General features: G+C 47.0%; 1 protein-coding gene across 7 annotated transcripts in view; it reads right to left on the reverse strand.

The window, feature by feature from the left end:
- C5H6orf89 (chromosome 5 C6orf89 homolog) overlaps nucleotides 1-6330 on the reverse strand; it is a 38805-nt gene extending 32475 nt beyond the window's left edge. For 2 of the 7 annotated variants that reach the window (XR_016234628.1, XM_070074136.2), the window contains exon 1: nucleotides 6021-6174. Coding sequence is in view for 3 of the 7 variants with exons in the window: in XM_070074136.2 (XP_069930237.2) it covers nucleotides 6021-6022 (2 nt within the window). In the remaining 4 variants the exon portion in view is untranslated. Of the gene's footprint in view, nucleotides 1-301; nucleotides 3449-6020 lie in introns of those variants that run through there. The other 5 variants (XR_016234627.1, XM_089333987.1, XM_070074137.2 and 2 more) reach the window with 5 other exon arrangements.
- Nucleotides 6331-11485: the final 5155 nt, after the last annotated feature.

An 11485-nucleotide genomic window follows, 5' to 3' on the forward strand; every position in this document is an offset into this window, starting at 1 on the left:
ATAAAAACCAAGGTATCACGCAGCACCCTGGGCATACGGCAGTTCCCCCTTACCCACAAGGAAAACATTTCACAACCCCCAGTGGGTGCCTGAAACTGTGGCAAGTATGGAACCCAACATACACAATGAATTTTCAGATATATAAGCCTTTGATAAAGGTTAATTTATAAACTGGACACATTAAGAGCTTAATAACAACTAACAGCACAATAGAGCAATTATAGCTAAATAGAGTAATAGAAGTTATGTGAATGTGGTGTCTGTCTCTCTCTCTCAAAATATTTTACTACAGCATACTCACCCTTCCTCATGTGGTGGTGTGAGATGATGCAATGTCCAAGTGATGAGATGAAGTGAGGTGAGAGGCGCGGGCGTTGTGACAGTGTTAGGCTACATCAGGTTACCCACCAAAAGTACTGCAATAGCAGGGCAGTTAACCTGATGACTGGGATAGCCAGCAAGCACTTAAGACGGTACTGTAAGCACTGTGCAGACTCTAGACAAAGGAACGATTTAGGGCAGCATTCACTGCGTCTGAGACTTCATCATGCTGTTTGGAATAGAGTATAATTTAAAGCTTAAGGACTGTGTGTTTCTGGGATTGCCTATGTATTACTTTCAGACTGCAGCTGACCATGGGTAGCTGAAACAGTGGAAAGCGAGGTCTCTTACACTGAATACCTGGAAGTGGGGTCCAGGCACAGAAGTTTTCAACCCCCTTCTCTGCTGACTGAAAGCATTCCTTGATTAAGAGACACTTAAAACAGCAGTTCTCAAGTGGGAGTGACACTTGGCCAGTCTGAAGATATTTTTGATCTCAGATATTTGTCCAAACTGGCGGGGTTACCACTGGCATGTAGAGGGTAAAGACTAGACACCCTGCAAGGCAGGGGACAGCCCCACACAACAAAGCTCACTCAAAATGGTACAAGTGCCCAGATACGAAAATCCGCCTTCAAAAGAGGCCCATGGGAGGTAAGCCGGAGAGCTGTTGCACTTCTGAAGTCAGGACTAGGATGAACTGACCGCTCTAGATGGTCTCCACAACTCTCCCGGGTCTCAGGCTAAGGACCAAGGCAGGGGCACATCTGACACAACTCGGATAGAAGTGACTAATAAAAATGCTGGTCTGAAGCTGTAAACAGATTAAGGGTCAGACTAAATGTAAACCTCACGTGTGCACTGCTTACTAGAGAATCAATTCCCCTACTGATACATGTCCTGGACATGGAGGTCACAGTTTCCGAACTATGCCCGGGGGACGACTAAGACGCGACACTGGTTAGAACACAAACCAGGCCACGCTTTCTGCAGCTCCTAACGTTTCAAAAGTTCATCTGGATACATCCCAATCTTCATCCAGAGTGACACAGACTCTTTTCCCCCTACCTGGCTCCTCAGCATTATACTAGCTATACAGTATGGTGCGCATTCTTCTGTATTCATTCACCTTCATTGAATATATGTTCTACTAAAGGGGGAAAATATATTTCCTATATTGTATTAAAAACCAGTAAGCAAACGTAAACATCATACTTAAAGGAAAAAAACTAGTAAAACATTAAAATGATCAATATGAATTATAAGTAATCATTTTAATGATTTAAATGCAATAAGCACTTAAAATTTTAAATCAAGGTACATTGTTGGTAGGAATGTAAATTGTACAGTCACTATGGAAAACAGTGTAAGTAAGTAAGTAAAATGAATTAAAAACAGAACATATAAGAGAACTACCATATGAACCAGCAATCCATCTCCGGGTATATGTATCCAAAGGAAAAAAATCTGGATCTCAAAAGATACAGCTATACTTCCATGTTCACTGCAACATTATTCACAATAGCCAAGACATAAAAAGAACTCAAATGTCCATGGATGGGTTCATGGATAGAGAAAATGTAGTATATACATATAATGGAATAGTATTTGGTCTTGAAAAAGGAAATTCTGCCATTTGCAACACTATGGATGGATCCACTGAACAATATATGCCAAGTGAAGGAAGACAGACAGAGACTATATTATGCCACTTACATGGGCAACCTAAAATAGTTAAATCCTTAGAATCAGAGAGTGAAATGGTGGGTGTGGGAGATGGGAGCAGGGGAACAAGGGGGTGGTAGTCAAGGAGTACAATTTCAGTTATGTAGATGACTAAGTCCTAGAGAACTACAGTACAGCACAGGGCCTAAGCTAACATTTTACTGTATACTCATAAAAGAGGCCACAGCACATTTTTACTGTTTAGAACGACAAATCAGAAACAGAAAGGCAAGAGCTGGTGGTGCAGATTGAGGTGCTGGTATACACTTGTCTCTAAACCCATCAAGTGCACATATGAAATATGCGCAGCTTTTTCAGTCATATCCCAATTAAACAATTTTTTTAAAATTTGCAATCAAAGGATTCTACCCCTTCTGTACTTTATCATCAATCGAATCTAATGGCCCTCCTGCACATCTTGTCCCAGTGAGACCGCCAGAGCACGTCCTCCCTTCACTCTCTGCAAATATGCCGCTTTGAGTTAGGAGAGAAAACAACCATCATGTGGACACATCCTCAAGTCTACATTCCCCCACACCCCGAAGTTCTTATTTTAAAAATTTTCTAACTTCTAGAAAAACAGAAATACTTTAATGAACAACTGTCTTAGATCCTCACTTAGGCCCACCAATAGTTAACAGTTAGCCAATACTTGTTTTCTCTCTCGCTCTGTTTCCCAGACCCATTTGAAAGTTAGTTGCAACACATCATGAAATCATTCCTAAATATTTCAGCATGAATCTTCTAACCACAGTATTCTATATAACATTTGAATACCTGGTAAAATTAAATAGTTCTATAATGTTACCTAATATTCAGTCTATAGTCAAATGTTCCTATTTAAAAAAAATAGTTTTTTAAAAATCCAGGATCCAGGGGCCAGTGCTGTGGCACAGCAGGTAAAGCTGCCACCTGCAGTGCTGGCATCCCATATGGGTACTGGTTCAAGTCCCAGCTGCTCCACTTCTGATCCAGCTCTCTGTTATGGCCTGGGAAAGCAGTAGAAGATGGCCCAAGTGCTTGCGCCCCTGCGTGGGAGACCCACAAGAAGCTCCTGGCTGCTGGCCTCAGATCGGCCCAGGTCCAGCCGTTGCGGCCATCTGGGGAGTGAACCATCAGATGGAGGACCTCTCTCTCCTTCTCTCTGTCTGCCTCTCTGTAACTCTGCCTTCCCCTCAAAAAAAAAAAAACTTAAAAAAAAAAAAATCTAGGATCCAACATATTGCAATCTGGCTGCCATGTCTCTTTGATCTACCTACATATACAAATTCCTGCTTCCTTCTTTTTTGGTCTTTCTGACACTGACATATTTGAAGCAGAAGTCTCCACATTTTTAAATGCACCTCTATCTACTCCCATCCTCATCTTTTCCAGTTTCTATTCTTTAAAAAAAAAAAAAAAATCCTTCCCCACTAGATTTCCAGTACTCTGCCCTCCTGTCTCCACTGAGCGATAAGCTCCCAGGAAGGGGCTGGGGGTGGGTTGAGGGAGGTGGGGACCCTCACTCACTTTGTTCCTGAGGTCTCCATTCATTTATCAATCTGCTGGAATCATATTTCTGACCCTCTCATTCCACCGTTTCTGCTCTAAGGTCACCAATGACTTTCTAAATGCCAAGCCCAAAGGACAACTTCAGTTGTGACCTTATCTGACCTCTGTGCCGCAGCTGCCACTGCCGCCCATTATCTCTCCCGAGAACTCTCAACCCTTGGCACAGTCCTCTTGCTCTCTTGCCAGAGGCTGGCATTCACCGCAGTTGTCCTTGACCTTCCCCCTTCCCTCTGCCCTTCTACCCGGCAGCTGTTAATGACTCCCCAACGTCTTCTCCAGTCTAGAGTTCACCACAGAGCTCAAGACCCATCTACTTAACCACCTCCCACACTCAGACCAAATTTCCCATAGTTCCCTATACCTAATGTGTCTATAACTGAACTTAGTGTTTTTCCCTTCAACCCATTCCCCCTACTGCATTCATTTTCCTAATGGAAACACCAGTCCTCCAAACAGGAAAACCTCTTTTCTTCCTGTCTCTTTCCCGCCACTGAAACTGTCCCTAAATCCTCATGATTCAACCTTCTAGAGAATTCTCATAGCCATCGTTGCCTCTCTAGCTCTGCCAACATTAAAGGCAGTCAAGGGCCTCAACATCCCTCCACGGGCCACCAAAGACACGGTTACGCTTCTTGTCTCTAGTCCATACTCTATGCTATCCACAAGCTGTTTTTCTGAAGCACTTACTGGTTCACGCTAGAAACCTTCCAGGGCTCACCATCCTCTGCTGGAGTACAGTTCAGCATACGGCAAAGAACACAGGCGCCGGAGCTAGAAAAAGCTGGAAGCAAATTCTAGATTTCTCTATGTACTCTGTGGCCCTGAGATACGACTTACAATTAGCCTTGGCGTGTTTATTTATAAAACCAGGATAATTATGTCTACTCCAAAATTTTAACAGGATTCTACAACATTATAGAAAACATCTGTTCCAATTTCCAGACAAATTAAATACTTAACTGTTATAAGATAAAGTCCAAATTACTTACCGTAGTCCTAAATGCTCTGGTCACTGCCTATCTGTTCAGTCTCATTTTCTATTAATCCTTTCTGTTTCACAGCTTTTTGCTTTTGTACAATCAAAAGCTTTTCATCTGCCTAAAAAGTCAAACTCTCCAACCTTTGTCCAAAAAGTGAACCCTTGAAGACTCTGACCTCGAGTTTTCCCTTTGAACCTTATACAACTCTACCCCTTTGTAGTACATGTCTGTCCCTACCTTCCACACTAAATTGTGGGTTTCTTTAAAGCAGAGATAAAGGGAGACAATAACAAAACAAAAAGCTAGCAGACAGGTAAATTCATCTGATATTAAATTGGATTAAGGTTGGACAAATTTATGGAATGGATCTAAAGTGCTCTCACTGACTGTAACATACGCTTTAGTCACTTTACTTCAAGGCTTTTTAATGCCATCAGCCTGATGAGAGTTTAGGTGAGCAGGAATCAGTACTCGGATCTTCTTCTTGGTGTCACAGAACTCCTGTGGGGAGACAGGGACTCAAGGCCGGCCTTAAGCCCTGACAGGACTAACTGGGCCTCTTTCTGGCACACTCTGGGCCACACGAATCTCCATGCAAAACTTCATTATAGCAAAGTTGAATTTAGCTACTTTAAGAGCCATATTATTCCTTCACTGGGAGACTGTGAGAACTCCAATGGAAATTAACGAATTTATGAAGGGAGAGCCCTCTGCAGAAAATTCGATGAGAACCACCGAACGAGCAATCAGAGAAGTCAGAATATTACGCATCCGGGAGCAGTATCTATTACAAGGTGACTGATGACCTAACGCTTTTTTAAAGACATATTCTCGAATACCAGGGCTATGCGGACTCTCAGAAAATGCACGACCTTCAGGGTTAATAATCTCGCAAGACTACAGCACACGGGACAGGGGAATTTTCTTGTACAAACGCCTCATCTACTCCTGTCAAGACACCACAAGTCATGTTCCTTTCTGAGATCCGAGGTGTCGGCTTTATCACAGAACAGAACCATGATAAAAGAAAAGAAAGGACTTCCCCCTTGACAATGACTACGAAAAGAGGTTTCAGAGGGCCGGAGAATCTACTTTCGACGTATGTGTACACAAACACACACACACACACACAGAGGAAGCCATCCAAAGGACAGTGCAAGCTGGACTTCACCAACACGGCTCGTGCTGGGCCCTGCTGTGGCCGCGTTCGGCCGTCCCCGGCGGAGCCAAGCAAAGACAGAGAGGTCTGGGGGAGCCGACCCCGAGGGCGCCGCCTGGGGATGCTGTCAGTCCACAAACCCCCAGAGGCTCCGACAAGCTACCAGCTCTGGAGTCCAGGGTGAGAGGAGGGGCGGCGCGAGGATGGATGTCACAGACGGGCACAGCAGCGAGGCTGTCACCGGCCGGCCTCCCCCCTCCCGGTCTCGGGCCCCACTCACTCACATGCGGGCCCGCGCCCCCTCGGGCTCCTCCCGCCTCGGGGACAGCAGCCGCCGGGCGAGGAGGATGGGCCGACCACTTCCTGCTTCCGGGACCGCAACCCGGAAGCAACTCCCACCGCAAGGGCGAGGCCGCGCGCCCCAGGGTAGCTCCGCCCTCTCGCCCCGCGCTTCCGCCGAAAACGGCGGCGCGACGCGCGCGGGAACGCGGGTTCTGGCTCCCCCTGGCGTCCCTCTGGGGCGTGGCTCTTCTTCCTCCGTCGTGTTAGGCTTTGCTGGCGTCTGCTCCACACAAGCATTTACCGAGCCCCCTACTACGTGCCAGAGTGTGTTAGGCATGAAGGGGTGAGAATGGGGGGGATACATACATGTGCAGCCGCCTCGCCCCTCTGGGCGCCCCTAGTCTGAGAGAACGGCCTGCAAACAAATCACTCAACTTGAGACTTGACCGCTAATTATGGAGGACTTACTCTGTGCCGGACGTTACTGTGTGCTTGGCATTTGTGAAACCGCTTCAACAACCCGGCCACATAAATAGTCCTCATACACACTAGGCGGGTCAAAGATGAGGAGCGGTGGGGTCAGAACATGAACCCAGACTCTTAAAATATATGAAAGGCAGAGTGAGAGAGAGAACGAACGCAAGTCTGGTTCACTGCCCAAATGGCCTCGCAGCCAGGAGCCTGGAGCTCCAACAGGGCCTCCCACGTGGGTGCAGGGCCCCAAGGACTTGGGCCATCTTCCCACTGTTTCCCAGGTGCGTTAGCAGGGAGCTGGATCAGAAGTGGAGCACCTGGGACTCGAATGGGATGCTGGTGTCACAGGCTGTGGCTTTACCCAAACCCTGCCGTTCTCCTTATCCTGCTATGTCAGTAGTGCCAAAGCTTTTAACTGCTGTTTACAAGAAATTGCAAACAAAATACAAACGCGTTCAGAGTAATAATTCCACAGCTACAAAGGCAGTTTGATAATGATGCAGGGGTGTTTGCATCAATAAAATGGTATAAATAGACCAAAAACAGAGCCAAACATAGGTGGACACTTGATCTATGACAGAGATCCGAAGGAAGGGTAATGCTTTCAACAAATGGTGCTGGGTCAACTGGATATCCATATACAGAAAAAATGAAATCTGCTTCCTACTTATGCAATACTCCGAAATAAATTCTAGGTGCATTATAAACATTTTTAAAAAAGATTTTAGTTATTTGAAAGGCAGAGTTACAGAGAGAGAGAGAGAGAGAATCTTCCATCCGCTGGTTCACTCCCCAAATGGCCACAACAGCCAGGGCTGGGCCAGGCCAAAGCCAGGAATCAGGAGCTTCATCTGGGTCTCCCATGTGGGTGTGGGGGCCCAAGCACTTAGGCTGTCTTCTGCTGTTTTCCCAGGCACATTAGCTTGGAGCTGGATTGAAACAGAGCAACCGGGACTTGAACCAGCACTCATTTGGAATACCCGTGCTGCAGGCGGTGGCTTGGCCCTCTACACCACTGCACTGGCCCAGTTGTAAACCTTAATGAGAAAAAATTTCAAAGCTGCTTTGTCCAGTACCATCTCCCTGGGAGTGACTATTGAGCAACTGAAATGTGGCTAGTCAGAACTGAGACGTTCTGTAAGAGAATTACCATGTAATACCATGAACTATATTAAAATGAGAAACTTCTTGGGGTGAGTGGACTGGTAGTTAAAATGCCAGATAGGGTGCACACATCTCATGTCAGAGTTAGAGTTCCACTCCTGCTTCCTGCTTCCTGTCATGAACCTGGGGAGGCAGCAGGTAATGGCTCAAATGGTTGAGTCCTTGCCACCCATGTGGGAGACCTGGATTGAGTTCCTGGCTCCTGGCTGCACCATGGCCCAGCCTAGGCTGCTGTGAGTATTTGGAGTCAGTAGATGGGAACTCTGTCTGTCTCTCTGTTTCTCAAATAAAAATTTTAAAAAGATGTGTTTATTAATTTGAAAGGCAGAGTTACACTTGCACTGAGCCATGGTGAGGCTTGCCTTTTTATCCCCCCACTGGAGTAGGTGGGTGGTGAAGGTGCCCTGGTGTGTCACCAATCACAAGCTCATCCTTTGGGGTGTCACCAGCCAGATGTTGGTGCCTGAGTGTGACCAATGATGTTTTAGGGATCTTGTGGGTGTGGCCAATCGTGGTGCAGTAGTAAGGGTAAAGTAATGCAGTAGCCAGCTGGTTGCTTCTTCTTCTTCTTTTTTTTTTTTTTTAAGATTTATTTATTTATTTGAAAGTCAGAGTTACACAGAGAGGGAAGGAGAGGCAGAGAGAGAGAGAGGTCTTCCATCTGATCATCTGATGGTTCACTCCCTAGATGATCGCAATGGCCGGAACTGTGTCAATCCAAAGCCAGGAGCCAGGAGCTTCTTCCAAGTCTCCCATTCAGGTGCAGGGGCCCAAGGATTTGGGCCATGGTCTACTGCTTTCCCAGGCCATAGCAGAGAGCTGGATTGAAGAGGAGCAGCCAGGACTAGAACCGGCGCCCATATGGGATGCCGGCGCTTCAGGCCAGGGCATTAACCCTCTGCACCACAATGCCGGCCCCGGTTGGCTTCTTCTTATCATGTAATGTCCCCCAGTCCTTCTCAGGCCTCACCACCTGTGTCTGTTCTGACAGATGGTCTAGGCAGTTCCTGGTGCTTAAGTGGCCTTAGCTAAAGTAACTCCATTTTAGTTTTGCTTAGCTTAAGTAACTCCATTTTTGTTTTGCCTTTTCTGTCTCTTTTTGGGTTAGCGGTGCTCTGTAACTCTTTGGGACTCCTGTGGGATTCCCCACACCCTCTCCTCTCTACACTCTGCTCCAGAACAGCCTGGGAAACACTCTCTGACTCTTCTAATTCTTTATAGGGCTCCAAATCTACAAAGGAGAAAAACTCCTCCCAGCTTCTGGTTAACTCCTATTTATTTTCTGGATCGCTGCAGCGAAGTTCTGACGTCCAAGGTTGCTACACTCCAGCCAGCGCTCAGGAAGTGCTGGGAGCCCTCCCTGCACTCCCCAGAATGGCAGTTCTCCTGCCCGCCTCCTCCAGACGGCTTCTTCAGGGCAAGCGCTCCTGTGACACATCTCTGTCCCCTAGTGCCTAGGGGTTGGCAGGTCCTCAGGGTTTAGGGAGAAGTAGCCTCGACGTCGCCTGTAGGTTTTCAGACATCAAAGAGACTGGGAATGGGCATTTTTGGCACAAGGCCTAGGAGGGAGAGGATTCACAAAGAGGGAAGCCATGAGCACATTCAGGGAGCTTGGAATGTGGATCTGGGTAAGGCCACGGCTACTTACAAAAAAAAGAAAGAAAAATCTATAAAGGTCAGTTTGGTAAAGCCAAGAAGGCCTTGAATGCTAGTTCTTTAATCTATGGGTAGTGGGGAGCCACTGAAGGCTTTTAAGCAGGAATCTGATATGATCAGAGCACATACCAGATTCTTCAGAAAGTTCATAAAGTCTGGCACAGCAGCTCATGCACCAGCTCTTGAGTCCCGGCTGCTCCACTTCTGATCCAGCTCCCCACTAAGGTGCCTGGGAAAGCAGTGCAAGATGGCCCAGGTACGTGGAGCCCTGCACCCATGTGGGAAACCCAAATGAAGCTCCTGGCTCCTGACTTTGGCCTGGCCCAGCCCTGGCTATTGCAGCCATTTGGGATGTTGGCATCACAGGCTATGGCTTAACTCACTTCACCACAATGCTGGTCTTTTTATGAGCTTCTTGAAGTACTTTTGTTCATCTGGTGGGAGCAAATTGGAAGGGGAAAAATTATAAGGTGGGAAATTCAAGGGAAAACTGGCTTTGATGATCTAGTAAAAGGAATGAAAGATGTGAAACCACTTACATTATTTCCAAGCTGTAACGTACCTCTGATAGGCAGCCAGTAGGGAACGGAGAAGAAAGGCTTGGGTTTCAGCCCACGTTAAATCCTCATGGACCCTGGGGCTGATCTCTCCCTCCTGTTGGTCACCCCCTCCTCCCGGCTGTAAACCTGGCCAGTGGGGCAATCAGAAAGGATCCAGGCTGTGAAAGCACTTGGTAAGTCGGAATGTGCTGGAGAGAGGTGAGGTTGTATGATGGGAAGAGGAGAAGGGTTTTCTGGAGGAGATGGGACAAAGGCACAGACAAGGTTTGGGAGACATTGCAAGCAAAGAGAAGAGCCTGGGCGAAAGCCTACAGGTGGTAATGCCGGTGGCACCTTGACTGACTGGGTAAAAGACTAGGGAACCAACTTGGAGAGGTGAGCGAGGGGCCGAGGGGAAACAGACGTGCAGCTCCAGCAGAGTGGTTAGGGACTTTCACTGGGCTGCGAGGGACCAACATTTCTGGGGAGAGGAGGGAGCCCTACAAGATGTTTTGGGAAGAAGACTTCAACTGCTGCGCGTGGGGTGGATGGGTGGGGGAAAGCCGAAAGGCAGGGAAGCCAGCAGGGGGACTCCTGAAATAACCCTGGCACTAAAGATCTGAAACAGGGTCCAGCTTGTGGAGCGGCAGGTTAAGACACTGCTTGGGATGCCCCATCAGCGTGTCTGGGATGGAGCCCCCGCTGTTCTGCTCATGATCCAGCTTCCTGCTAATGTGCCGGGGAAGGCAATAGGTGATGGCCCAAGTGCATGGGACCCTGCCCCACTTGTGAGATTCAAGGATGGAGGTCCTGGTTCCTGGTTTTAGCCACAAACTAACTGTTGTGGGCATTTAGGGAGTGAATAAATGGATGGAAGATTCTCTCTCTCTCTCTCTCTCTGTCACTCTGCCCTTCAAATAAATAAATATATTTTTTTAAAAGATCTGAAACAGTAGTGGGAATGGAAAGGAAGGAATTCAATTTGGGGATGTTTGGAAAAAATAATGCACAGATCTTGGCGACAAGTCACTTATAGGGAGGAGAGGGAAATGGAATGATCCTAATGATCCTCAGGTTTCTAGCCTGGAAAATGACAATTCTAAAAAAGAATTAAAAATTTTTTAAAAGATTTATTTATTTATTTGAAAGGCAGAGCTATAGAGAAAGGAGAAACAGAGAGAGATCTTCCATCTGCTGGTTCACTACCCAAGTGTCTACACTGGTTAGGGCTGAGCCAGGCTGTAGCCAGGAGCCAGGAACTTCATCTGGGTCTCCCACACAGGTGGCAATGGCACAAGTACTTGAGCCATCCTCTGCTGCTTTCCCAGGATGGTAGCAGGGGCCTGGATCGGGAGTGGAGCAGCCAGGACGTGAACCAGCACCCACATGGGATGCCAGCATTAGGCAGTGGCTTTACCTGCCATACCACAATGCCAGTGTTTGTAATTTTATTTTTAATACAGGATATTTACTTGGAAGACACACCCAGCACTGACACAGGATAAGTGAAGTAAATACAAGTTGCTGTTACTTCAAGGTGAAGGATCAGTTAGAACTCAGCAAGGCAATCCAGACCTCTTCTCAACTCCTTCCTCTCATTACCGACACCCTGTGGTTTGCTTGGGGACAAAAAT

The sequence above is a fragment of the Oryctolagus cuniculus genome, chromosome 5 (genome assembly GCF_051225735.1).
Source record: "Oryctolagus cuniculus isolate XC-2025 breed Fujian yellow rabbit chromosome 5, ASM5122573v1, whole genome shotgun sequence".
NCBI classification, from domain to species: domain Eukaryota; kingdom Metazoa; phylum Chordata; class Mammalia; order Lagomorpha; family Leporidae; genus Oryctolagus; species Oryctolagus cuniculus.